At 40.9% G+C, this 26677-nt stretch overlaps 1 protein-coding gene across 2 annotated transcripts in view; it reads left to right on the top strand.

The window, feature by feature from the left end:
- The window catches only part of IARS1 (isoleucyl-tRNA synthetase 1), a 95690-nt gene extending 69616 nt beyond the window's left edge, over window positions 1-26074 (top strand). For both annotated transcript variants that reach the window (XM_029964654.1, XM_018084881.2), the window contains exons 22-35: window positions 3209-3300; window positions 3670-3747; window positions 4115-4236; window positions 7300-7402; window positions 7532-7615; window positions 12279-12453; window positions 13384-13487; window positions 13794-13889; window positions 14720-14896; window positions 15683-15794; window positions 16598-16723; window positions 20347-20490; window positions 21447-21599; window positions 25451-26074. In XM_029964654.1, the coding sequence (XP_029820514.1) occupies window positions 3209-3300; window positions 3670-3747; window positions 4115-4236; window positions 7300-7402; window positions 7532-7615; window positions 12279-12453; window positions 13384-13487; window positions 13794-13889; window positions 14720-14896; window positions 15683-15794; window positions 16598-16723; window positions 20347-20490; window positions 21447-21599; window positions 25451-25533 (1649 nt within the window). In that variant the 3' untranslated portion in view covers window positions 25534-26074. The remainder of the gene's footprint in view (window positions 1-3208; window positions 3301-3669; window positions 3748-4114; window positions 4237-7299; window positions 7403-7531; window positions 7616-12278; window positions 12454-13383; window positions 13488-13793; window positions 13890-14719; window positions 14897-15682; window positions 15795-16597; window positions 16724-20346; window positions 20491-21446; window positions 21600-25450) is intronic.
- Window positions 26075-26677: the final 603 nt, after the last annotated feature.

Here is a 26677-nt window from a genome sequence, read left to right on the forward strand (position 1 = left end):
AAGGTATTAGTGGGATAATAGATAATAAGAAAACAACTAAATGCCAGATCTGAGTTCAGGACTCAGAACAGTCACTGTGCTTCTCTCATCTCTTGCATTCCCCCCTCTCAGACTGATCACTCTCACCAAGATGAGTAAGATGAGTTTATCTTGCTACAGTAGATAAAGCAGGTCATTTTGGTAATATCAAACTTTCATTATCAAAATTTCATTAAAAGAAGAAAGAATCCTCAAGCTACGCAGCAATATGATGTAGGTGGCCTCTTACTGATGAAAATGTGGCTTCTTCCTATGAGTTGTATCCTTGAAATTTGATGGTGCTGTGTGTTTAGTTTCATGTGTTGCCAAGCAGAAATATGCAGGACTACACAAGTTCATGTGCTTCAGATAAAGAGGAAAATACTTGAGGGACAGTGGAAAATCAGTTTGTGAATTTGTGAACCTGAGATCTTGGATCAGTGCACGGCTTAGACAGAATTATTTTCAGGAAGGTGAATATGGGGGGAGAAACTTGAATTCTCTGCTCTGGGTTTCTCAGAGGAAGATGAAGATAACAAAAAGGGATGTGTCAACAGCCATCTTTACAGAACAAGAAGGTCTTCCAAGCAGGAGAGAAGAATGTCTGCTGGAAAATGACAATCTAAAGATTTCCAAGACAGTGGTGTTGGTATTAAATGCTGTTGTCTTGTGTTAGATGAAGATAACGTCATGTGCTCATGAAATGAGTGACAGTCTCATTTGGAAGGGATTAATAAACAGGATTTTTCAATTTATTTTTCTGCATAAACTCTGACTCCAGTCAGGCAGATATTAATGAGATGCAGTGAATTTGTGTACTGTGACATGATAGTCTTGTGCTAGTCTCTTTTACAAAGTTATTTGGGGTTGTTTTTTTTTTAAAAGACTTCTACTTCATATCACTTCAAGTAGGAAAAATGTCAGGAAGAGACAAGGGAAGATTATAATGGTGACTGATACCCTCAAATGCAAGGTAAAGGAGATAAATATACTATAAATATAAATTCCTGCAGCTGGGTGTGTGATGGGGTGTAAGAACACACAGGCTTGAAGGTGGCAGTGGGGAGGAGACACCAGGAACCAGAGAAATACTGCAACTGAGCTTTGCTTCTTCCCTTTCATCGAGTGCATTTTAGAGTGGAGCTAAATTTTACACTGACTGCCTCTGGAAAAAAATGTTTTCATGAAGTAAAACTCATGTTAATTCTGCCCCAGTTTCTGCTGGCAGCTTGAAGAGCCAGCAGTGTGTCAGCCTGAGTGGAGCCCCTGTCAGAGTAGGATTAACCTCACTGGAGGAGGCTGAGGGAGGAAGGGGAACATACCTGTGCACACTCCAACTTTGGGATGCTGGGAGAGCCTGGAAAAACTTGAGAGGTGTAACAACCCCCTGTCAGTCCTGGATGGGGAGAGCTTTGCCTTCTGAGAACGTGTGCAGTTGGAGAAGAGGAGCCTCACTTCCATTATCCATGGAAAACATCAAAAGTGGTGTGTGTTGGAAGCCCACACGTGTGTTTGTAAGAGGGTTTGCTGTTGTGTGGTACCTCTGGTGCCCAGAACTGGAGCAGTAGCTCCAAAACCCTCCTCAGGTTGGGGAAGTGTGTGTGTGTAACCTCTTGTAGCTTCACTTTCGTGAGGACACCCTTATCCAGAGGAGTTATTAGCTTTGGAACAGTAGCACAATTTCTCCACTAAGCCTCATCCCTTATAATGGAAAATCCTGGGATTTTTGGACTCTTTGATAAACAGGGCAAGTAGCAAGATCTTGGGAAGATATTATGGAAAGCAATAGGACAAACAATCCTTTGAGTTTCAAGGGGGGTTAAAAGTCTGTATTAAAAATCAGCAAGCCTTACTACCCTGTTTTTTCTTCCAAAGTGCCCAATGCAAGCACTTATTTTAGTAATGCAGCTTTTCTCCTGATGACAGAGTGAAAAAGTGTGTGTGTGTATATGTGCACATGTTTCCATGCACAGGCATGTCTTTCTTGAATGATGAAAAATTAAGATTTCATGTTTTGGTTCATGAACTGAGGTTACAGCTATTGAGAAGAGAAATGCATGTTTCCAGGCTAACTTGAATCTCTTGTTAAAGATATACTTTCCTTGAAGGGTGGGTTTTTTGAGTTTTTTTTTTTTAATTTACTTTTAACCAGTCTCCTGGCTCGATAATACCTAGCTAGAGGAGAGCTTGGAATTCTTTAGGAGTACAAATTCCCACATAAATAATGTCTTCCCCACCATGGCATGAATCTTCTGAGCATTTCCTTTTTAGGTTTAAATACCACTGCTCTGCCTTTAAAAACACTTTTGGTTTAGAAAACTCAGTGAAAAGTGTGGTGGAGCTTTTAAAGCCAAGATCCATTTTATTCAGTGGCTGCTTGATTAATGACACTGATTCAGAATAAAGATCGAGAAGCTCTTTGCTTTTAGAGAAATTAAATACAAGTTTTTCCTTAAAAAAAACCTGAGTCCTGTTTAAGGTCCATCCCCACCCCCCTAATTTCTCATGAACAACTGAAATTTGTTTCCCTGTTGCACAGTGATGCTGGTGGTGACCTCTTTGGTGCTGGCAGTCCTCCATGCTTTCAAGTTACACAGAACTTGAAAATACAGCTCTGTTTATGTCTTAACTCCTCAGCCTTGCTGCTGCTTTATGTTCTTGTAGCTTACTGTGTTCCTTAGAAAAATAATAAAAGTCTGTAATTAATTCAGGGAGAATTGATTGAAGGAGGTGCCTCATTTAAATCTGGTGAGCAAAAAAGGAAGCGTTGGCAGTAATTAAGGAAATTTTATTTTATGGATCTACAGTAATTTCTGTTCAACTTCCAGTGACTTGGCTGTATTTGCAGCATGTGCAAATCTAGGATTTGCCAAATCCTCTGCGATTAATAGTCTCTTATCCACTATCCTCTTTATGAGTCAGATAAAAGCATAAGGCTTCCATAATGCCTGTTTGTGTGGGATTAGGGAAACAGTTTGCTGGTGGATGTTTGTCTTGAAGCAGGAGAAAACTGATGACATGCAATTTCAAAATACAGTTGCAACACCACAGCGTGTCCGGTCCCTCCTTTGAGCTGCTGCTCATGTTTCGTGTTCAGCACCAGGGCTGCAAATGATAATGTGTTTTTACAAGTGAGGAGCTTGACACAGAGGGCAAATATTAACTCCAGGAAACGTTCTTTTCCCTCCAGCTTACAGGCTGTACACGGTGGTCCCTCGGTTGGTGAAGTTTGTTGATATTCTGACCAACTGGTACGTCAGAATGAACCGCAGGAGGCTGAAGGTAGGGCTGTGCTGCCCCAGCCTTGCACTGGGAGCTGAACCCTGGGGTCTGTGTCAGTGGAATGCATTGCAGCTCCACGGGGTTACACCAAATCATTTGGTGATTTGAAGTGCTGTCAGTTCGTGCCTGGTAGTGGGAATGAGAAGTCAACTTTTGTTTGGTTTTTTTTTTCCCTCCTGTACTTCGTGAGGAAACCAGTCCAATAAAATGCCCAGTATTTCTGCTGCACTTGATGGAATTGAGCAAAATGTACACAGTTTAGAAAACCAATGTATTGCATTAACATAGAGCATTTTTGAAGTTTGCTGAAGTGAACTTACGGATCCTAAAATTGCAATTGCTTGTCTTTTTGGTGAATTCTTCATATAGGGTGAGAATGGGACTGAAGACTGCATTATGGCCTTGGAAACCTTGTTTAGTGTTTTGTTCTCCATGTGCAGACTTATGGTAAGGGAGTTACAGCCCACTATCAGTAACACTTCAATGTAGTTAATATAAAAACATCTTCATGTATCTCCCCCCTTGTTTTTCCACCTCCTCTTTTTATGGGGCCTCTCTGCCCCATGGTATTAAAAACAAGGCAAATATCACTAGATAAAGAGACATTATGATTTCTTATGTGATGCCCAAAAGTAACATGTAAATGTCAGGAAGGAGGTAAATTCCATCACTTATTTCATTCTGCATTTTGAATAACATCACAGTTGCAGACACTGTAAGCACTGTTTTTGCTGAACTGTCCCTATGCAATTCATGGTATTATTGATTCATAATGTACAAACAATAAAGATGATGATTGAATTTAACATTACAGGCACCATATACTCCATTTATCACTGAGCTGATGTACCAAAATCTGAAAACACTTATTGATCCAGCCTCGGTTCAGGAAAAGAACACTGAAAGCATCCACTACCTCATGCTCCCCCAAGTCAGGTAAGAGGCAGTTGTTACATGGCAAAATGGGGTTTTGGTCATTTTTTGAGAGGGATTTTTATTAATTTTGAGGGGTTTTTTGTTGTGTGTTTTTTTTTTTAATTTCATGGAGCAGTGCTCCTTCATTTGTGTTTAAAACTGCATAACAAGAAAACAAACTGCTTTAATAATGTGAATATTCCTTTGCCCCTGAAAAAAAATGTTAGGATGCTAGTCAACGTGCTCTTTTTTACAAGCAAAAAATGTTTAAATTTTGATTAAGGTCTGATTAATGTTAGTCTCTTTGCTGTAGGAGAGAATTTCATTATCAGTGAACTTCACACTCCACTGCCAGTTTTAGCTGGGAATTTTCTTTTCCCTCCACATGGAGGCAGTACACTTGTGTTAGGTTAAGGATTATAGATAGGAAAGAAAAAAATTAAGAGGAATACCTGTTCTCCACTCATATTTTCTTATGGTGGGCAAGGAATATGGTTTTTACTCCTCAAACTGTGCACTGACTAGAAGCTGTAGCACCTACAGAAGGGCCCTGAGGGATCAGAGACCTTCCTTGCAGGCCCTACATTGGCAAGGACATGTGCATCTCCCATCTCTAGGCCTTTCTTGGTGAGTGCTAGTTCCAGATCCCACGAGGTTTGGAGTTATTGTTGTTTGTGTGGAGCCAGCAGAGTGAGTTCTTTTGGCTCCAGGTCAGGAATTTAGCCCATTGTCCAGGGATTGCCTGTAAGAGGATCCCTCATCTGCAGGAGAGATCCTTCTGTGGGTGCTGATGGGTGAGGTTTGTTGGAAGTGCCAATATGTCCCAAAGATTTGGGACATGGCTGTACTGCATGTGTGCTCTGAGTCATCCTTAGTATCAACTCAGCCCAGGTAAAACTTTGCAACTGAAGTATTTTTGGATTAGTTTTGATGTTTTGAGGGGTTTTTTTTTATCCAGCTGAGGGGCACACTGGTATTGCAGTGGATTAAGTTAGTCCCTGCATTTAGTTCCTTCATCTCAGTGTTCTCTTGGTCACTGAATATAAGAGAAGGAGCTTTCCTTTAGTGTTGCAGCTCGGTTTGAAAACCCTCAAGGGCAGGGGATCTGACCTTGATACTTTACCTGCCAGTTTAAAAATTTAAGCCTTCCATAATGGTGTTTCTTTTATGGATGCTGTATCCTTTGAGGAGAGTGTATGGTCTTCCTGAGAGCTTTAATAGTGAGAGTTATTGCAACAGGCAGTTGGAGATTGACATAATGACAGTGCTGATTTTCTGTTCCCTGGGAAAGTGCTGGGGAGAATATGTAATCAAGGACTGCAGCCCTCCTCAGTGAGCTGGCAGGAATGGGTTTGAGCTCCTGGAGAATGGAGTCCTGGAAGGGGGGTGAGCTATTCACAGAGACTCAGTTCAGGCATGGCCTTAACATGAGCATTTAAAAGTGGATTAATCACTTTTTACTCCACTTAGTGCTGACTGACTTGCTGCTGTGTCATGCCAACATGAGATATTTGAGTGGCTTGCACAGCTTTCCTCTGTGTTGCATTTTGTTTGTATTTTTGTCTGTTACTAGTCTGTGTAATTTATTGGCTCCCTTCTGTATCAGTTGTTCCCTTATCAGATAAAAAGGTGTGTTTTCAAGACCAGATTAACGTTGGAGTTTGAGTTTCACCTTGAGTTGTGAAGCACATAATTGCATTGACTCTGAATGTTTTTCTGATGACAGCATAAGGACAATATTGTCAGTTAATAATAAGGGATATTTTTGGATGCAATTACAGAAAACACTATTATAACAACAGGATGGGTAAGTGCAGATAAAGCTGAGGGACTTGGCCACTTTCACAGCTGAACTTGACTCAATATCTGTGTTACAAACCCCACTGGGGTAGTACTGGGTTGCTTAGTGTCTGAACAGATGGGTCACATTAAAATTTGGTGGATGTGCATTCAGTCTGTGAAAAATATTGTCATTTTGTGGCTCTGCAATGTTGTTAAGTAATGGCAAATAGTATTGAAATACTGCCACATAATCCTATATGAATCCTTCTGGGAGCAAAATCTTCTCTCTTGCAACTTACACATTTCCAAGTTTTGGGAGGACCATCCTGAAGGTCTGGCTTTTGGAAGAACAAAAGCTTCAAAATAGGTAGTGACATCTTAAAGCCCAAATGCAGAACATGAGAATATTCCAGTTGTAAGTTTTGCTTTACCAGCTCTGTTTTCCTGGCCACTCCTTATGGGATACGTGGTTTTCATCCCAGTACTTTTGCTAAATAATGTTACAGCAACTATCTCTGTTCACCTCATTTTATTCACATCTGTCTTTTAAACTGGTACCTCTGGTCTTGATGTGATACTTGTGCAATCTTAGAGTAGCAGCTGAAGTAATGCATCTACTTGAGAAATCAAGAAAGCCTCGCTTACAGAACTCTTGGCTGCTTGTACATTTGAAACAAGATGTGAACATCAGCTCACTCAGGAAAAAAAAGGCCAAAATTTCAAGCCCAATCCTCTCCCCCCCCCAAAAAAAAACCCAAAGGGCAAAAAAACCCCCCACCCAACCCTACCCTGCCTCCAGATGGAAAGGTATTAAAATGATGAAGCCAGGAAAGATGACAAAGCTGTCTAAAACCTCAGACTCAAATATCTGTAACTCCTGGAAAAGATGAAAAATTGAGATCCAGTGAATTGTTGCATTATTGGTAATTCATTTTCTTTATAAGTACCCTATTTATAATATCTTTTTGCATCTTCTTGTGATATTATTAATGTAAATTGTACTTTTTATTGGATGTTAATAGGATAGGTACTATGACTCAATCCATCTTCAACACCTTGTGAGAGGTGCTAAGAAAAGATTTAAAAATAGCTCCTCTATTTGTTTTCAGCAAGTTATTTCCTCCTCATCTTCTCCCCAACAAAAAGAGAGGAAAAACCTGTTTGTTCATTTTTCAAATTGCCCCAACCAAGGCATAACTGTGTCTATTGTAGGAGATTTCAGAGAAGGGGGTAAAATGCTTTCAATCTGCTCAAAGAGGTGCAATGAAAATGAAGCAATATAACGTTTCCTTTCCAATCCAGGGAGGATCTCATCGACAGGAAAATCGAAAGTGCCGTTTCTTGTTTGCAGTCTGTGATTGAGCTTGGGCGAGTAATCAGAGACAGGAAAACCATCCCAGTCAAGGTTAGAACTCCTAAGGTCTCTTATCATACCTTGGGAATGTGTAACAGCTTTGTAACTTTGGGATAAACCTGGGAAAATTCAATAGTTAAGTTTCTGGTTTGTTTTGTGTTTTTTTTTCCTTCTCCCCAGTATCCTTTGAAAGAAGTGGTTGTTATCCATCAGGATCCAGAGGCTCTGGAAAACATCAGATCTTTAGAGAAATATGTACTTGAGGTAAGAATATGATGCTTAACTGGATTGTCTGTGTCAGCTACCTGAACAACCAAACCCCCAGCCTTCCCTGTTGGTGATACTAATAACTCACCAGGTAAAATGAAGTTAAAAGAGATTATCATGAAAGGGGTTTTCAGTGGGTACTGTGTGCAGCACTGCAGGGAAGTGGGTGAGGAGCTGAAGTCAGTTAGTGCTGAGAAATACTTAGTAGCTCAAACTGGCCACAGCAGACCAAGAGGCTTTAGAAATGTTCTTTCCCTTGGTCAGTGGAAAGAAAAAACATTTCCTGACTGAAAAGACAGTAGTCAACTACACTGTCCAAGAGTTGGATTAGAGAATTTGTGATCTCCTTCAGTTAAAGGGCATCAAAACCACTTTGGCAGTAAGTGGAAGGGGTTGATGGAGAGGGGAAGGGAGAATAGGGGACCAGTGAGGATTTTTGCAGGATGTCATTTAGGAACTATACCATCAAATAAGTAAGATGTGGGTCTATACAATGTCTTCACTCATCTGTTCCTTTATGTCACTGCAGTCCTCTGGAGTGTGTGTCCATTAGAGAAGTGCAGCCTGCCCTGCTGCCAAATCTTTGCCTTTGGATGACAGGGCTTTTATCCAAACAAAGCAACTCTTCATGGGTTTTGGAGCTTAACTTCCTGAAATGGGTTGCACTTTCTTCTTTTGGTCATGTTGAGGTGTCCTGTGCAGGACCAGGAGTTGGACTTTGGTGATCCTTGTGGGTCCCTTCCAAGTCTGGATAGTCCATGATTTCTCTTAAACTTGTAATTATCCATTACTCCAGCAATACCCTCTTTCCCCAAGCCTAATATACATCTGTGGAGGGCCTCTAAAAATCCTACTGAGGGAATTGAATTAGTGCTGGCTGTGGGAGTCATGGCTCAGTGCACAGGACCTCTGGATCAGCATGTGTGCTTCTTGCTTTTAGTTACTGTGGGACTTAAATTCTTAAAAATTGTGCACTAGAGGAATTTTAATTAAAGAAGTCTTGATTAATTTGCAATTTTCTGTCATGTTAGCTTGTTGACTTGGCAGTTATGATACTCTGCCTTTAGAATTGCTACTACTACTACTGCTATTATTATTATTATTATTATTATTATTATTATTATTATTATTATTATTTCAATACCTGGATCTTTTCAATAGCAGATTTTGTGGAATTTAGGTTAGTACCTCTCTTTTTTTTTTTTTATCTGAATGCTGGATTTGTGGATTCTGGAGAATCCAATTTTAAGGGAGGTAAGGTTTGCTTCCTGAAATGACTTCCAAAAAGGTAGCTGACAAAATTTGTTGTCAACTTCTGCAACTAGTAAAAGATAACAGAGGCACCTGACAATTTGTAAATGATTACATAATTGGAATGTACATAAGTGTGTTTTGATTTATTTTGATTTGCTACTGCAGACACTGTTAAGGTGTGTCTTACACAGAGGTGATTTACAACATGCTCAGATGCCTTCATGGAAGCACAAAGTGCTGTCTGTTGTCCTGTCTTTATTCTGTATCTTAAAATTCAACAAGCTGATGCTGAAGCTGAGTGTGTGTTTTATTGTACTACATGGCAATCAATCCAGTTGTTTACTGGGATGGTGCAGAGCTAAAGAGGTCAGTGATTACAGGCAGGCTGGGATAGCTTTGCCTGAGCTGTGTTTGCAGCTTTGTTCATCGACCTCCTACGTATTCAGAGCTTTAGAACCTTCAGTGATTGCCAGAAGTGTGTTTCTAGAAAATTTGCAGATGCCAGAGGTAATCGGTAAGAGGAATTACACCATTTAATTTCATGCAGCTGCTGACAAAAGAATTGGAAAAATACACTTGTCAATTCTTCAAAAATTCCATTCATTACTTTTGCAGAGGGAGCTGCAGTCTTTGATCTGCAGTCCTGCTCTCTCATCTTCAGAACATAGCAAGTCATTTAAATAAATGGATTTTAATATTAGAACTGTCCAGATTATAGAGTTGTCATGCAAAAATAGCCATGCTCACAAAATGAAATACATCCAGCAGGCTTTTAGCAACTGGACACAGTTGCATTTTATTCATTAGTATTTGAGGCCATTTAGAAGCCTGGGTCAGGACTTCTCTTCCCAACTGCTTCCAGGGAAAGGCTTTGTCTGAGTAGATTTGACTCTCTGCACAGTCAGAATCTTATTTTAATCCAGCCTTTGTATTCCTTCCAACCTCCAGCCCTTTGTAGGGCTGTTATAAAACAGAGAAAATGGGCTTCTCCAGCAAACCCAAGGTCTGTCAGTGTTTCATGTGGCACTGGTGTTATGGTGATGTGGTGTGACTGGGTCTGGCACTGGGCTGAATGAACTGACACAGGAGCTGTGGCAGTGTGGGGGCCTTCAGTCTTTCATTTATTACAGAATTACATAACCAGTGTTTATTTTCCTTCTTAGGCTGCTTGCTTAGAGAGCCCAGCCCAGAGAATGCCCAGCACTGGCATTTCTCTGTCTCAGCTCTGAGGACTGGGCATAGCTGGGGCACATGGCACCAAGGAAGGGCCCCTGTGTGTTCAGGCATTCCATGTACAGGTCTTCCCACTGGTGATGGGAAGGGCTGGTTGCCTTGGTTTATCTGCATGAGGCTTCAAAGATGTGTTAAGGACCAAATTTTGAGTAATTAGGAAGATAAAACTAAAAACTGTTTTAAGTCAAAACACTGAGGCTGATACAAACAGACCCAAGATACAGACTTGCCTGTTTCTGGAAGTCATTCCTGTTTTTTTAAATGGATAATGTGTACAGAAGAATGGTTTCCTAATCTAATTAGTATAGAAAACTTGTCCTGATGGAGTTGCCTTCTCTGTGATTTATCTAATCAGACTCAGTCATCTCTCAGTTTGTGCTCTTTTTTGGATTATTATTTCTTTTCCCCCACGAGTTTCTCATTTACCACTCGTGGGCTCGTTTCCAGCAGCACCCCATTGAAACTGAATTTCTGAAGTGCGTAATTTTCATTAGATTTCCTGAAATTATTAAATAAATATGTATTAAATAAAATTAGATTCAGTTGTGTTCTTGGCTCCTCATGTCAGTAGGACTTCCTAGGGAATTAGGCTGCAGCTCAGAGGTTGTATTTAAGCTTTATTTCTCAATCTAAGTGTTTGGCTACTTGCTAGTCCTGTCGTGCTGATGCTCCCATTTACTTGTGCTTCCTGAGTGCCTTGGAGTAGTTTGCTTGCCAGGTGCACCTGGGGATTCTGTAGCACGTTGATGTGAGTTCTAACAACCTTCCAGTGGGCATTAAACAGTAAGTGCTTCAAGCACTGGGCAGCCTGACAGAGCAAACCTGACAGAGTGAAATGTGCTGCAGATCCGTGCAGGTTTGTGCCTGGAGAAGAGTTCGTGTCGGCAATTTAAACTTTCCAAGGCCTGTCCTTGGTCTGTTACACCAGGAACAGAGTGAGACTGTGTGAAACTAGAGATGTCTGTGCCAAGTCCTGCCTTGTGTGTGCAGTGTCCTGCAGTGCAGAGGCTGTGCAGGGACAGCACCAGCACCTGCCACCCCTTGCAGTGGGCTCCTGTTGTAGGCACCACCTGCATTACAGACCCTGCAGGCACGTGCCTGCCTGTTCCCTTTGACATCTTTCCACGTGCCTGCTGTTAGGGGCTTAATTCCTCTTTGAACTTGGTGTCACAGTCCTGCTTTGCTCCTCTGGTAGCATTAGTTCTAAGGATTGACTACTTGTATCTCTTTCTTAACCCCTCTCCCACTCTTTCCTAGTGCATGTTCCCTCACTTGAGGGGTTTGGTGAATAGCAGTTTTACCTTCTCACATTTTACGACTTCAGTCATATCCCCCTTCAGCTTTCCTCTCTCCAAAGGGTTCTAGCCCTGGTCTGTCCTCATGTAGCACCAATGCCATCCTCTCAGTCAGTCGTTCTGTAAAACTTCCCACAGCACCACCGTGTTCCCTTCAGACACGGGGGCAAAAACTGCACGTGTAACTTCGAAACATGGGCATTCATAAGTTTGTGTAGTGGAAAAATACCATCTTTGGTCTGGGGCCCCTCCTGAGTTTCATGTAAGTTTTATCAGCTGTTTTGGCTGCTCCAACACACTGATCTTGTGCTGCAGGGCACACATGGCAGCTTTTCTGAGCCAGGGTGGTTTTCTGTGCAGTGAGGACCTGGAATGAACAGGTGAGGAAGGAGACAAAATGGGGCAGTTTTGTACAACTTAAACCATGAAATTGCTGGTTATAGTTTCCTGGCTCAATGCATACTGAAAGGACTGTTTCAGCAGAATTTTCCTTCCTGAGTTCTGCCAGGCCATTCCCAGAGCCACTGCACACCAAGGTTATGGGTTTAGCTCTCCAGGCAATTGTGAGGGTGAAATAAAAAGGGCTGTTGAATAGGGGCCTGATTTGAGTTGAGAGCTGGCTGGTGTCTGTTAATAACAGAGAAATGGTACCTAGAGGCTGAGGACAGGGCTGCTGAAGGGGTAGGTTCCATGTTGGTTGGCTTTATTTGCTCTTTCAGTCTTGGCCAGTGACTTAGACCACAGAGACAGCCACGGACAGAGCTTGCAGCTTGAGGCTTCCACCTTCCCTGGGGCCATGGCCTCTGGTCTGTGCCCTTTCTTTCCATGGCTATCAGAGATGTTCTTTAGCTTCACTTCTCTCTGGTGTCTTTGTCCAGGAGCTCAACGTTCGCCGGGTGACGCTGTCTGCGGACAAGGAGAAGTACGGGGTGCGGCTGAGGGCAGAGCCAGACCACATGGTGCTGGGCAAGCGCCTCAAGGGGGCATTCAAACCTCTCGTGGCTGCCATCAAAGAGCTGAAGAGTGAGCAGCTGGAAAAGTTCCAGGAGACAGGTCTGTAGTGGTGCAAACCCCTGAACAATGGCAATAGATCCTACTGTGGGCTTAGGGGAGCGTGAGGGCTACTTCGCTCTTATCATCCCTGTGAAATTTTTTGGGATGAGAGTAGGAGAAAATTTGGGTTTGTTAGTTTTACTATTATTTTGCTGACAGTAGGTTAGAAATGGCTGTGTACACTAATATTAAACTATCCTCCTGTTAAACTGTTTCTTCCCATCCTGGGAGGTGGAGGTTGGATCTCAGGAAAAGGTTCTTCCCCCAGAGGGTGGTTGGGCACTGAACAGGCTCCCCAGGGCAGTGGGCACAGCCCCAAGGCTGACAGAGCTCGAGGAACTTTGGACAACACTCTCAGGCCTGGGGTGGGATTGTTGGGGTGTCCTGGGCAGGGCCAGGAGTTGAATTTAATCCTTGTGGGTCCCTTCCAACTCAGAATATTCTACAGTTTTAAGTGCTACTGTAAGGCCAAGATGAAGCAGGGAATAAGCTTTCTTTGAGACTGGATCAATTTGAAACTGAGTATTTGTGCAATAGTTCTTATTCTAAAAGCATTCCTTCAGTTCCAGAGTTACAAGTGGGTGTGAATTTTGCAGCTATATCTGTTTAGTGAACTGCTTAAATGGAAATTAGGATTTGGTGGAGTACACAGGTTATTTTTAAGTTTTATTCCATTCAGATGGTTCCCCACCAACAGTTGCTGAAGTGCCTGTGTTTGAGTGAGTTCTGCTGCCTGGAGAAGTGCCTGTGTGAAAAGTGGGAATGTGGGTAGTTCATTGCTGCTCACTAGTGCTTAACTGCTGTTTCACTGTATTGCAGATGTACTGCAGTGCATGTGTCTGAAGTCTGATACTTGTTTAAAGCCTTTTGAGTTTAGCACTGTGGTTTTTTACTCTGGTAAGAGATGCTCTTCCTCTGCCAATTGTGCAGGCACCATTGTTGTAGAAGGACACGAACTCCATGGGGAAGATCTCCGGCTCATGTATCAGATTGCAGAAGGATCCTCCCAGTTTGAGGCACACTCTGATGCTCAGGTATTTTATTGGTGTTTGTTTGTTTGTTTGTTTGTTTTTGTTCTGTTTTGGTTTTTGTTTGTTTTGTTTTGATTAAGGGAAGAGTTCCTCTAAAAGTAATAGGAAAATGGTGGGGTGGGATTGTTAATTCAGGTAGTTCAACAGATTTTGGGAACCTGTCTCTTGAATTCTGGAGCTGTTGAATACTCTCTTCACCATCGTTTTTTGTTAAGTGAGGAGCTCTAGAAAAGCAGCCTGAATGCCTGAGTAGAGCTTGTTTCAAGTTTGTCACCTGTTCCTCCTTCTTCTTTCTGTGCATTTGCTCAGGTGTTAGTTCTGCTGGATGTTACCCCAGACCAGTCCATGGTGGATGAAGGAGTTGCCCGGGAGGTCATTAATCGCATCCAGAAGCTTCGCAAAAAGGTGAGGAAGGAGTGGTTGGGGCCAAGGCATTTGAATTTCCTTTGCAGCAATCTTTGGGCAGTATGGAACAGAAAATAACCCTTTTAATTAAACATGAAGCCATGTGTCATTTACTCCTCATGTATAATGTTCTGATTAGAGCTCTTGCAAGAGAACCCAAAGGATGTAAAAAGAAAATTTTCTTGGGACGTGTTTTTTGGAAAAGATATCTGTGCAGTTAAGGCTGCATAAATCATAGATTCATGGAATAATCTGAGTTGGAAGGGACCTTTCTTCAGCATAAGACTGAAAAATTACAAATTTATACCAAAATAGCTATTTTTCTATATTAATTTTTAAAAATATATATAAGTGTGTAGATTTCCATATCCATATGTAGATTTTTATATATACACTTGTGTAGATTTTATATATATACACCTACCTATGTAGATTTATATATATAAACATTTTAATATATAAACACACATATATATAAAAAATAAAACTTATATGGATTTTTTTTTGGTGCAAAATAAAGCTGGGAAGGAATGTGGCCATGAAAACTCTTATGTTGTTGGATGATTTAAATTTAGTTCTTTAGTGACATGAGGCCATAGTTTATTTTCCCTTAAATGAATCTCAAAATACTTAATCTTGCATACACTCCCATGTTTCAAGGCTCTTGCCTTTGTGACACAAGGATTGTTTTATTCTAAATCTTTAGTGGAAACTTTTGACAAATCCCTGGTAAATATCTTAAAAGATTTTTTTTTTCTTTCACATAACAAGTATTCTTCTTTAAATTTGTAATTTTGCTGTCAGTAACAGTGTATTTGTGTGTCCTACAGCGGAATCTGGTTCCTACAGATGAGATCTCAGTGTACTACAGGTCCCAGCCAGAGGGGGAATACCTGGACACCGTTATCAAGGAACATGCAGAGTTCATTTTGGCCACAATAAAGGCTGAGCTGAAGCCTTACCCGGTGCCTACCCCAAAGGAAGTTCTCATCCAGGAAACAACCCAAGTAAGAAGAAAAAGCTCTGACTGCATAGCTCACTTTATCTGCTTTTGACCCAACAAACTGCTCCAATTACAGAAAAATGTCAATGTTTATTTATGGGATGTAGTGGTTATTGTTTTGTGTTTGTAAATTTCTATATTAGTGGTTTTGGTTTAGAAAAGAAAAATATTTAGTTTCTGTCTGTGTAGTGTTTTTGAAAATGAAACTGCTCGGGTACCAAAATAAATGAATAATTAGTTGTTTGTGTAAGCTTAATGCACAGGTATTTGTACTTGGATTAGTGCATTGTTTAGGCAGCCAGAACATTGTTGCTCTGATTTCTTTAGGTTAATATGCTTTTGTATTGGAACTTGCTTCAGAGCTAAATTTTTCTTAAGACCAACTTCGTTTATTAATATTTAAGACTGCTTTTTTCCCTGCCCCCTGTTGCTGAAGTTGTCCTTGGTGCCAGTGCAGTTTCACAGATAGTTCAAATGTGCTGTTGAAAAGGAACAGCAGTTTCCTTCGTTTTCTTTGATTGCTTCTTCTGCCATATCTGACCACACTCTTGCCCTGGTTTTATTCAAACTTACTCCACCCAAAAGACATCCCCAGCAGAATCGTGGGTGAAGTATTTTTCAGCATAAATGTCATGCTGGACCAGAAAGACCAGAGCGTGGGATATATCCAACTTAAAATTTGATTTACAGAGTGACCGGAGGGACCAATTTGTTTATTTAAGGAAAATATTGTGTTGTGTTGGTTTAATAAAACAATATTCAAACCATGATCATATTTCTCTTTCTTCAGCTGAAGGGATCAGAGCTAGAAATTACCCTTGTGCGAGGGGGGGTGTGTCAGCCTGTTGGCCCAGCCTGTGCCTACGTCAACCTCAAAGTTTGTGTCAATGGGACAGAGCAAGGTAGGAATGTTCCTCAGAGGGGTCTGTGTGTGAGTGTCTGTCTGGGGGTGTGCACACTCTGTGTCTGTGTTTGTGCTCAGAGCATGGACCCTGAGAATCTCTAATTCTCCAGGTTGTGCTGTCAGTGCAGGTGATGCCTTGATGTGGAGGAGATGCTTTGAAAACCTTAGATATGAAGTATAGAGCTGAAAAGAATACTAGAGAATAATATGTGTATTATATTAATTATAGATTATATTGTGATCATATGATTATAAAATAAAAGTAGATGATAGAGTGATTGTGGTTTTGATAATAAAAAGATGAGAGCAGTGATATTGGTAAAGGTATTACAAGGTTGAATTGTATATTAAAAGAAGGAAAATTAAATACACTCAGGGAATTTTTCCTACATGTATTGACAGTTTATGTATCAAGTAAGTGTTAACATGGTCACAGAGCTGCTCCCTGAATGATAATGAATCCAGCTGTAAAAGTTTGGTGACCATCTCGGAGGGCTCTGAGTCTGCCAGTTCTTAATCAGTATAATACCAGGTTATACTTCAGTGGCATACAACTTTGACTGCTTTATTAGTAAAAACAAGTAAAACTTCTATACTCTAAATCTGAAGTACACTTCAGATTTTTCCCTGTTTTCTTTCCTCTTTCCCTTTCTTACTAAAATAATTTTAGGAAGATGTAGCATTGCCAGTTTAGAAACTCACGGAAAGTGATGTTTAGTGATGAGAAAGCATCACTGGAAAATCACTGGAACTTGGATGTTGCTCACAAACTGCATTTTAATTTCTTAATTTTGGTTTTAGATGGTGTGCTGCTGCTGGAAAATCCAAAAGGAGATAACACCTTGAACTTCACTGGACTTGTAGATGCTGTCTCCTGCATTTTTGGTCTTAAAAATTCAAAACTGACAGTTTTTAATGGAAACACAGGTAAATGGAGTATGACAAGGAAAATTGGAAGTCTTTCTAGCAGCATCTAGGAGTTGTTTACTGTAGAATTATTTACTGTATAATTTATATCTATCTATATAAAATTGACAGGAAAATGGGTAAGGAAATATTGCATTTTATAGCACTTAGCTTATGAGACTGTGTTTATAGTCACATCAGAATGTTTCCAAAAGGTGCTGCTAAATGGTGCTCATCTCCTCTGTTATCTTCCTTCCACTGCAGTTCTCTTCAGGGCAAAATCTGATTTATTTCAGGGTTTCCATCAGGCCCAGACTGTGCCATGAACTGATGGTGAGCTGCCATCAGCTCTTCCATGCTTTCCTTTTCCTACTGCCTCAGTGGGCAGGATGAGAACTTCACTGCTGTCTGTAGGAAAAAAAAATACTGCCTTGTCACCCTGGAAAAACTTGAGGATTCTCTGCATTTCTTCTTTTTAGAAAAACTGATTGAATATTAAAAATACTGCAAAAATGGTAATTGGATGGCTACAAAAACTTTCCTTAGTATTTTTTCATAGAGACATTTCTGAAGTACATCTGAGGGGGAGGTTCTTGAGTTGTCTGTTTTTGGGTGCCCATGGCACTGCTCAAGATCACCAATTTGTCCACCAATGACATCTGTAGGGGAACAGTCTTACTTGTGTCCATAATGTCACTGTTACCATCTTTATCTTTAGTTTCTTGACTTCTGCAAGTGTTTCTAGAAGGATATTTTGGGGGTTTCCACATCTGATGTCACCTGTTCCCTTACTGTGATGAACCTCTTTCAGCTAAACAGAATAGTCCTGTCATACAAAAGGATTATTCTTTGCTCTCAGTTAGAGGTGATTTAGAGGAGATCCCTTGGTATCTTCCTCGAGTTTCAGTTGTGTTTAAAGGAGGAAATAGTTTTCCTTGAAGTCCTTTTCCAAGTAGTGGGGATATCCTTCCTAGCAGTGTGGTCTGTGCCTGCAGAGGTGGCTATGGACTGGTATTGTTCATTGCTATCACAAATATTAAGAGATGACCTGCAAAAGGCCAAGAAAAGTTGGGAAACTCCCATTCCATTAAGATTATGAGCAGTTTAACTCCTTATCTGGTCACTAATAGAACAAAAAGGAAACAGCATAAATCCACTAATGTGGAATTCCTGAAGGAATTGGTAAAGAAAATGAAAACCTTCCCTCTTCCTAAGAGGTTCTTTTCTGCTGTAGGAACAAAAGCTTCATTCCTTTCCTTTCCATGTCACTTTTGCTCTGTAGGGATCATTTGGGGACTTCCCATCTTGGTGTGCTGATTTTAAACTTTCACTCTTTGCAAGTGGTCTGGGCAGAGCAGGTTTTTTTTTTCCTCTGCCCACTTAGTAACAATGTGGAAATTCCCTTGGAAAGTTTAGATTATCAAATTCACTTTTGTTGCAGTTTGTCAAACAAGTATTCATCAGCAGAAGGTACAGCTCCCTGAGGAGTCAGGGTGGAAAGCATGTGCAAGGAAAATACCTCTTAGAGAGGTCAGAGAATAGGCCTGGAATTCCTGGTGTTTGCTTTGGATACAATCCATTTGATTTTTCTGCCCCACCTTGGTGTGGGTTATGCCAGGTGAGGCCTCGTGGTGGTTCCAGGGCCTCCTTAGGTGAGGCAGGGCTTGGAATCAGCTGCTGTGTCTGAGAGGAATTGTAGAGGAAAGTTGTGCACTCTGGACAAGTTGTTGCTGAATTGTTCCCATATGTGTTAATAAAATTGTGACCCAGTAAAACCATATTTCTGGCTCCATATTTCCCTTCCTGTGGTTTTTAGGGCTGTCCACTTTACTTGCAGTAATTTATTATCTTGTTTTCTAATTGTAATGAAGATTTACTTAGGGTTTGTGTAATGGCACAGGACCAGGCAGTTCTTGTTTTAAGGGAGGCTCAAATATGTCATGTCCCTGGTTTTCAGTGCAGCATTGAAATAATAGGATAAACATTTCCTTCCCAGCAGTATATTAAGGTATTTTGAGGAACTGCACAATCACTGAGCAAGGCTCTGGGATGTGTACTGACCTTCAGAAACTGAGAATAGAATTTGTCTCTTAACATTAAAAAAAAAAATAATCATTCAGAGGGAAGAGCCTGGGCTTAAGTCAAATAGTAAAACAGTTGTCTGTGACTTTCTTTTTGCTCCAAATTGCTGAAAACTTTCTAAACTCATTGTTGGGAATGCTTTTAGACTTGCACTCGTCTTTCATGGAAGTAGCCCATACTGAAAAGGTCCTATTAAAAAAAAAAATCATTTTTTCAATGTTTGTAGGAAGAAATGAATCTGTAAATCATGTAGGGCTTCAAGGGGAGGGGAACAGGAAGTGGAACAAAAATCCCTCTACAAACTTCTCAGTCCGTGTCTTGTTTCATCTTCAGATGGCTAATTTTTTTGTAAATCTATTCTTAGCATTGTTTTCTGAACAATAGAGCACAAAGATTTATTTTCTTAGTCTTTAATTTTTAAAAGGCCATGGGGCTGCAAGGCACCTTAGCAGAACATTACCACTTAAATCTCAGCTGCAGGGAGAGATGACTTTAAAAGTGATTTTAATATTGATGAGCACTTGTAATAGCTGCTTGCTTTCAAGTCTGTTGTTATATATGAAGAAATGACTCACATTTTTTCTTTTTCTTGCTCTTATTAGAGGGTTCTAAGAACAGGCTCCGTTGACAGCACTCTGCATAAGCTCTTCCCTGGGAAAATGTCAGCAGTCCTGTAATGCCAAATGCTAATTTGTTAAATAGGCAAACCCCCCTGTTACTGCAGCTCATTCCTCCTTTTCCTGCATGGATCCCAGCAGCTGGGCAATGGGAAACTGGAAGTTGCTGGAGCTGGGTGTTTGTAGCTCTGTCAGCACCCTGCTCACTGTGCTCTCTCCTACCATGCCCCATAAATTGTGCTGCTTTAGGGCTGTGCTGGGAAAAACCTGCCCCTGGCTCCTCTTGGTGATTCCTCTCCACTTGTTGATTTAGTTGTTTTCTTGCTTTCCCAGAAGTAAAACCAAAAGCAGCTCCCCTTCCTGTGGGCTGGGGCATGTGCCTGGCACCTCAGCCATGCCAGGGCAGTGTTTGGGCACTGCTGGGTGGGCACTGGCATTGGGACATCTGCACTCCTGGAAGTTGAGTTGGAGTAGCAACAATGAAGTTTTGCCTTTTTCTTTAAAGCTTTATAAAGATTATATATATATAGGAATATATAGAGTTTAATGTATTCAATATTAATAAATATCCTGATGTTGCATAGTAGCACATTCCCAGTGCTGCTGCAGCTTGGGGGAGTTCAGGTGCAGGCAAAGATCACAGGTCTGCACTTAATGAGATAGAAATGAGTAAGTGAATAATTTCTTGCTTGTTTGAAGTTATTTTACTGGTTTTATTGCATAAGCAGTTGTGTGTTATGTGCATAAGGAGCATCATGTAGGAGCTGATTTCTACAGCAAACTAAGTACTCTGTGCGAAAACAAAATATTTCAGCACAAATCCTGCTTTTCAAACCAGAGAAAAGCTCTCTCTTGAGGAGGGAATTGTGAAAAGGGAGTGAGGGGTGAGAAAACCTCGTTGTCAGCTCCCCATGATGGCCTGACTGCTCTCACTTTCTGTTCCAGAACTGGTGAACAAGACAGACCTGCTGGGCCTGAGTGGAAAGACTCTGCACGTGACAGCAGGGTCAGCCCCTGCCCAGATCAGCTCTCCTGCTGCCCTGCTCTGCCAGTATATCAACTTACAGCTCATGAATGCAGCACCACAAGGTGTGTGGGATACTGATCTCCTCAGTTACAGGCTGAGCTTTCTGGGATGGAAGCTTTGGCCGCCATCACTTGCTGGTGAAGAGAAGTACATAAGTTTCAATTGGCAGACAGTGATTTTCTTAATTTTTTTCTAGTGTTTGTTTTCTGATAAACACAATGTTTATATTTAGCTTTTCTCCTTCTTCTCCTAAGAGAAAAAGGACAGCCAGTTTGAGATAAGGAACAGCAGTTAAACATGAGCCCTTGGGCATTGTTTTTCTGTTCCTGACCATCAGCTCCCCTGTGCAGCTTATTTGAAAAGGCTGAGTCTAAAATGGACCAAAACTGAATGAAGAGCCAACTCTATCAAGACATTGGAGACAGCCTGTGAAACATTTCTTAGTGCTATTTAAAAACCAAATGAATTGTATTATTAACCTGATCTGGAGTATAGATATGTATGTGTGTAATTCTGTTTCCTGGCTGCAAATCTTGTAGCTCTTTTTCTGAAACCTTGTGTTGGAGCAGCTCTGTTGTTAGTAACTTGCTTAATCTCTGCCCTGGTATGAGCCCTTTCTGCACTGTCCATGTGGAATCTTATTGACACTACAGGGAACCTGCTGGGGCCAAAAATGTGTTTTTTACAAGGGATTTGGTCTTGTAAAGCTTCTGCACTTAGTGGTTTCTGTGTCCTGTTGAAATATTTCATGTTTCCCAGGCTCTGTGTTATCCTGTGGGCCCAGGTAAAGAATTCTGCAAAGTTTTCTGCTCTTCCTCAAGCTGTCAATAATCACTTCACACTTCTGATTCTATAATCCATGAACTTACTTAGTGAATATCTGTAGGCTGGTATTGCTCTCAGTACTATGAAGAAATAGAGATGAAATGAAAGAAGAAATCCTAAATTTTAATTTACCAAGATAAGTGAAATAATCTCATTGCTCACCAGTAGTGACTCAGCTGTTTGTCTTGTCCAGAATGTCAGAAAGGAACAGTGGGAACTCTCCTAATGGAAAATCCTGTTGGTCAGAATGGATTAACATACAAAGGTCTTCTACATGAAACAGCAAAAGTTTTTGGGCTCAGAAGCAGGAGGCTAAAACTGTTCCTGGATGAAGCACTAACTCATGGTAAGCACAAACCTTTGGTTTGCTTTTCCAAGGACACTTGGAAGTTTTTCTTGAGAAGCAGCTCATGTAACCTTAGCTCCAGTTGAATTACTAAATGCACACTATTTACACATTGGTTTCTGATTTTGTCCAGTAATCCAATATTTATTAAATAAAATCCTTTAAGCACACATATACAGTTAGAAATTCAAAGCTCCTATGCATTGCCTTTATCAAGTGGCCAAGACAAGTTCTGTCAAAGCCTCTTCCTTGAACAGTAAAGGTCAGTCAGAGTGGGGATGGCAGTGCCAGGCTGCAGTGACTAAGCAGAATGAACCTCCTCCTAGAAGAGAGTGAGGCTAAAGTATGAATATTTTAAGAACCTGTTCAAATTGTTCTTGTAACACTCATATTGTTGCCTTGTCTTCCTCTTGGAGAACTGGAATGGGTGGAAAAGAGTATTGGATCTGTGTTGGAGTCAGGTGAGTAGGGTACAGCTGCTCCTGTTCATTCCAAATACCTGGGAAGCAGGAAGCTTTGGCACACAGTCACAGATCTGGAATGCTAAAGAACCTTCCAAACCCACAGACAGATGGTGAGGCTGAGAAACAAAATCTAGGATTCACGAGAAAGGTGTGACTAAAGCTGTAGCCACCTGTGGCTAAAAAGTTGGACCTGAGAGATTTGGGACTTAACATTTGACAGGAAGAATGGATTGGAAACCACATGGTGAAAAAACCAAACAACTCAAACCAGGTATTTCTGTATTGAGGAAAATTCAGCTCTTGGAATGAAATGATGCAAAGGGTTCTGTCTGCAGAGTATCAGTGACGTGGTTTAGGAGCTGTCTGGGAGGGCTCCATGACCCCCTTGGCTTTCACACACTGGGTTACCTGTCCAGAGGTTGGACATCCTGCTTAAACTGGCCATCATGGGACAGGCTGGGTTTCCTCAGGGGGTGCTCTCAGCTGGTGAGGGGAGGGGGAGAAGGGCAACTCTAGTGCAGCTGCTGAGAACTGGGGTCTCTCAGGTGTCCACCAACGCTGGGGGATTCAAGTAGGATGGGTTAGAATGGGAGCAAGGAGATGTGGGGGGGTTTGTTGTGGAGTTTTGGTTGCTTGTTTTTATTTCTTATTTCATGTGACCTGAACTCTGTTTATTCAAAAGCCATTTCTGTGGTGAGAATGGGTCTCAAATGTTGATAAGACTTTCTAGTGGTAGTTTGAGCTAATGCCAAAAATGATGTGCTGGATGGTGTTAACAGACAGAACTGGAGTGTTTAAAAACAGCACGAGGTGCAAGAACCAAGTAAATCAACCACACTTCATTTGCATAAACAAGAAAAGTCAGCAGGCACAACCTTGCTGACTGGGCATTCAGGGACTCAGCCAGTCAGGAGCAATTTGATGTTATACACAGTTTCTTTGGGGTTCCTGTCACTGTTACAGCACTGTATGATTTAGTTCAGATACTAAAATAGCTATTGTAGAAAATTTTAGAGCTTTGAAAGAGGACAGTAACTGTCAGGACAGGAAAATGCATTGCTCATTTTAAATAGGGATTTTAAAAATGCCTTTACCTGAAAGGGAAATGGATTGAATTGCTGTAACATTTGTAGTATGGATTCTTCAGAACTATTTCAACTTTAATTAAACTGTATAAAGTGACAATTCACAGTGATGGGAAATAACAGATTTGATAACTCTTCCAAGGCCAAAGCATTTGGTCTTTTTTGGGTTATAGAGAACTTGGTCCCAGAGATTTATTTGTGCAGCTAACATGTGCTTGTGCCAGGTAGCTTCACTTCTGCTATCTCAGATTTAATTCTCACCATGCAGCTCCCTTAATAGCTTTTTTTAATTGTTTAAACACTGAAATTGCTGTACTTTATCTTCACATCTCTTTATATGATGAATAAGTGCTTCATAAAACACTTTGATGCCTCTAAAAAACATCAGGTCAGTTAATGTTCCTCTGTATTGTTGCAGCTTTGTAGTCCCCTATTCATCTTCTAATCCATCTATTCAAGGTCCTACCTTAAAAACAAAAAAATTCAGTCTCTTGAGGAAGTTTCTTATGGTTTATTCTAAAAATAAAAAAAGTATTTGCTGTTAACCATTTGAAATGTTTGATGAAAGTAACCCATGAATTGGAAAACTGATGCCTGTTTTATAAAAAGCAAACCAGTCACTTGGTGGAAAATGAGTTATTGGTTTTGAAAAGGTTATTTTTATAAACCTTTTTGGTCCAGGCAGTTGGGCATCTGCTGTCCATTGCACAAAAACTCGCCAGTTTTTCAGAAACAAATGTGTTTTTCACTCCCCCTTTGTAATATTGGAAAAACATCCCATAAATAAATGTCAGAGTGGTGAATGTTGCTTATTCACGAGCTTGAGACACAAGTTCCAGGTACCTGATTCAGAGTCATTTTGGGGATAATGGTGACACTTCCATGTGCTCCCTGCAAAGCCTTTCCCTGGAGGAATTGGCATGGGAAAGAGGATGTCCTTATAAAAAGAGGATGTCCTTATACTTTGTTGATAAATCAAGTTTCCAGTTTCTAAAAGTAATTATTGAGTTAAATACTGTTGAAAATAGGTTCCTGATTTTTCAGGATCTTAAAGAGAAATACTTAATAAGGGACTTGGAGACCAAGTTCATAGTTTGTTTGGCTGCTTCTGCAGACCAGACTAACATTTTTACATCCTGATGGAACATGGTCATGGGGAGAGAAGGAAGTTTAGTGAGGGAATAAAGCCCTAATTGCTGAATTGGATTATAGCTCCATTCCTTTAGCTCTGTGGATGGATATTCAGCTGCTTAAAACAGAGTATTACACTGTGGAAGAGGATTCCTTAAAAACAGTACCATTGTGATCCATGAGGACTTCTCAGTTCTTACCACTCCGAAGTTTCTCAGTAAAGAGGCCTCTGGTTATTGAGGTGACTTTTGTTCCAAGGCTGTGCCTCCCAGGATTCCAGACACTCTGCTCTCAGTGGGGTAGTTTGGTAGAGCTGATGGGTGCTGGAAGCATTGAGCCAGCAAGCATCTGACTCCTTGGGAAAAATGGAAAGTGTAATAGAGAAAGAGATTTCCAGCTCCTCCAAACTTTGCAGGTGACTCTCCCTGGCCACAAGTGGGATTACTCAGTGTGTGTGTTGCAGGGGGAATTACAAAACCCTGAATCAGCCTGTTAGAAATATGCTCTATCCTTCAGAGGTTGGTTAGGGAGACTTTATCCTATTACAGTTCCAAACTGTGGGCACGTAGCTGTGAAAAGACTTAGGGAATTGATCCGGTGTGGAATGAAATTCTTCAGACATTCCCGACAAGATTCCAGTGTTAGTTTTCCAGCAGGTACTGCTGCAGTCCTTGTTTTACACATAAACTGCAGCCAATGTCTGCATGTTCCTGTTCTTGTTCTTCTGCACACAGGCCTTGGTTCATGTTCCATCAGAGCTGGGCTGCTGAAGGAGCTGGTTCTCTGTATGGCTGCCCCTCCATGCTGTTTACAAGGGACTCTGGCTTTCAGTGCTTTGTGTTGTACTGTTAATTTTGTTTTAATATCGTGGCATTTTAATTTGCTGTCTGGATGTGAAGCTGGGAGCTGACAAAGACTTTCAAAAAGTTCTACTTTGTGACATAAAGCAGTGTCTTCAGCCCTTGCAGGGACAATCCTGCCTTGTGGTGACCCTTCCTTTCGTGCACTGGCCTTTAACAGGAGGGAGTTTTAAGCTGAGCAGTTTCTGTCCCAGTCCCCCTGTGATGGAACCTGCAGAACTGTCTGAATAAAGCAAAAAAAAAAAGTGTTCATAGTTTTCCCTGTAAGCAAGAGCACTAACTGTGGTGTTTCTCTTGTTTCCTTGGTTCAGAGATCACGAAGGACATCTCCATGAAGAACCTGAACATGAAGACCCTGTATGTTCATGTCATACCCACCACAGCTGAATGTTGAGAATTCCACTTTTATGAAGAAGACCATGTAGACTTTTTTTTCCACAAAAAAAGGAAGTCCAAGAGAATTAATATGCTTTTAGATGAACATCCAAGTTGTGTATGGTACTTTTAACATCTCTAGTGGCACACAGGATGTTTTCTACCAGTGCATGTCTAATATGCTGCTCTTTGATTTCAAATACAATGTATTTTCATTATGTTACCTTATGATGCTGTAAAAGCCCTTTGGAAAGTGTCAGAACTCCTTAACCTTAGATATCTATGCAGAAATTTGCCTGAGAGAAGTGGGACTAGTACCTCAGTGATGCTGTTCTCTGCCTGTCCTTTGAGCAGAGGGCATCTTTTCTAAACCATGGGTTACCTACAAGGCTCTCTGATACTTATACACCATCCTACAATAGCTTTGTATCTTATTTAAGGATTACCTGGATTTGTCCATTCATACTAGCTGGATTTTCATGAAGTGTGTGGCTGTTGGTTTAAAATACTCCCTACATTGAACACTTGGAACAATAAATTCGCTTCATCTCCAAACTCTCTTTTCCCTGTGTTCACAGTCCTTTGCTTCCTTAGGATTTCTGAAGACAACACTTAGGATCAGGAACACCCAGAGACACCTGAGATCTGAAAATGTCTGTGCTGAACACCAGGGGCTGTTCAGATGGTGGTACTGACAGGTATTAATGTGGTAACATTGTGAGAAGAGCAGAGTCTTACTGAGCACATTTTTCCATGACTCTGTTTTTCATCTTTACACTATGAATAAAAACCAGAGCTTGTTTCTGATAGCCCTGTGTTAGTGGGAATAACTATAAATAGATGTTCTGTGTGACTACTGTGCAGTAGTGGACCATACCAAAATTGTAAGTACTCCTTGGAAGTAAACCATGTCCCTGGCATTCAGCTTATATAAAATTATTTATATCAGTATTAAAAATGGCAGTGCCTGGACCTCCTGAATCAGTGACCTGTTCAGTTTAAGGAGTACTGGACATTGCCCTTTACCTGGAAGTCAGCTGGCTGATTTTTTTTTTTTTTTGGCATAGTGACATGGAAATCAAATTTATGGTGTTCTGTGGGGTTTCTTTGTCACGTTTAAAAACATCCAGGTTTCATCTGTGAAACTAAGGTTGCTGTTCTTA

This window comes from Manacus vitellinus, unplaced genomic scaffold, assembly GCF_001715985.3.
Source record: "Manacus vitellinus isolate BGI_N305 unplaced genomic scaffold, ASM171598v3 scaffold_77_pilon, whole genome shotgun sequence".
Taxonomy (NCBI): Eukaryota; Metazoa; Chordata; class Aves; order Passeriformes; family Pipridae; genus Manacus; species Manacus vitellinus.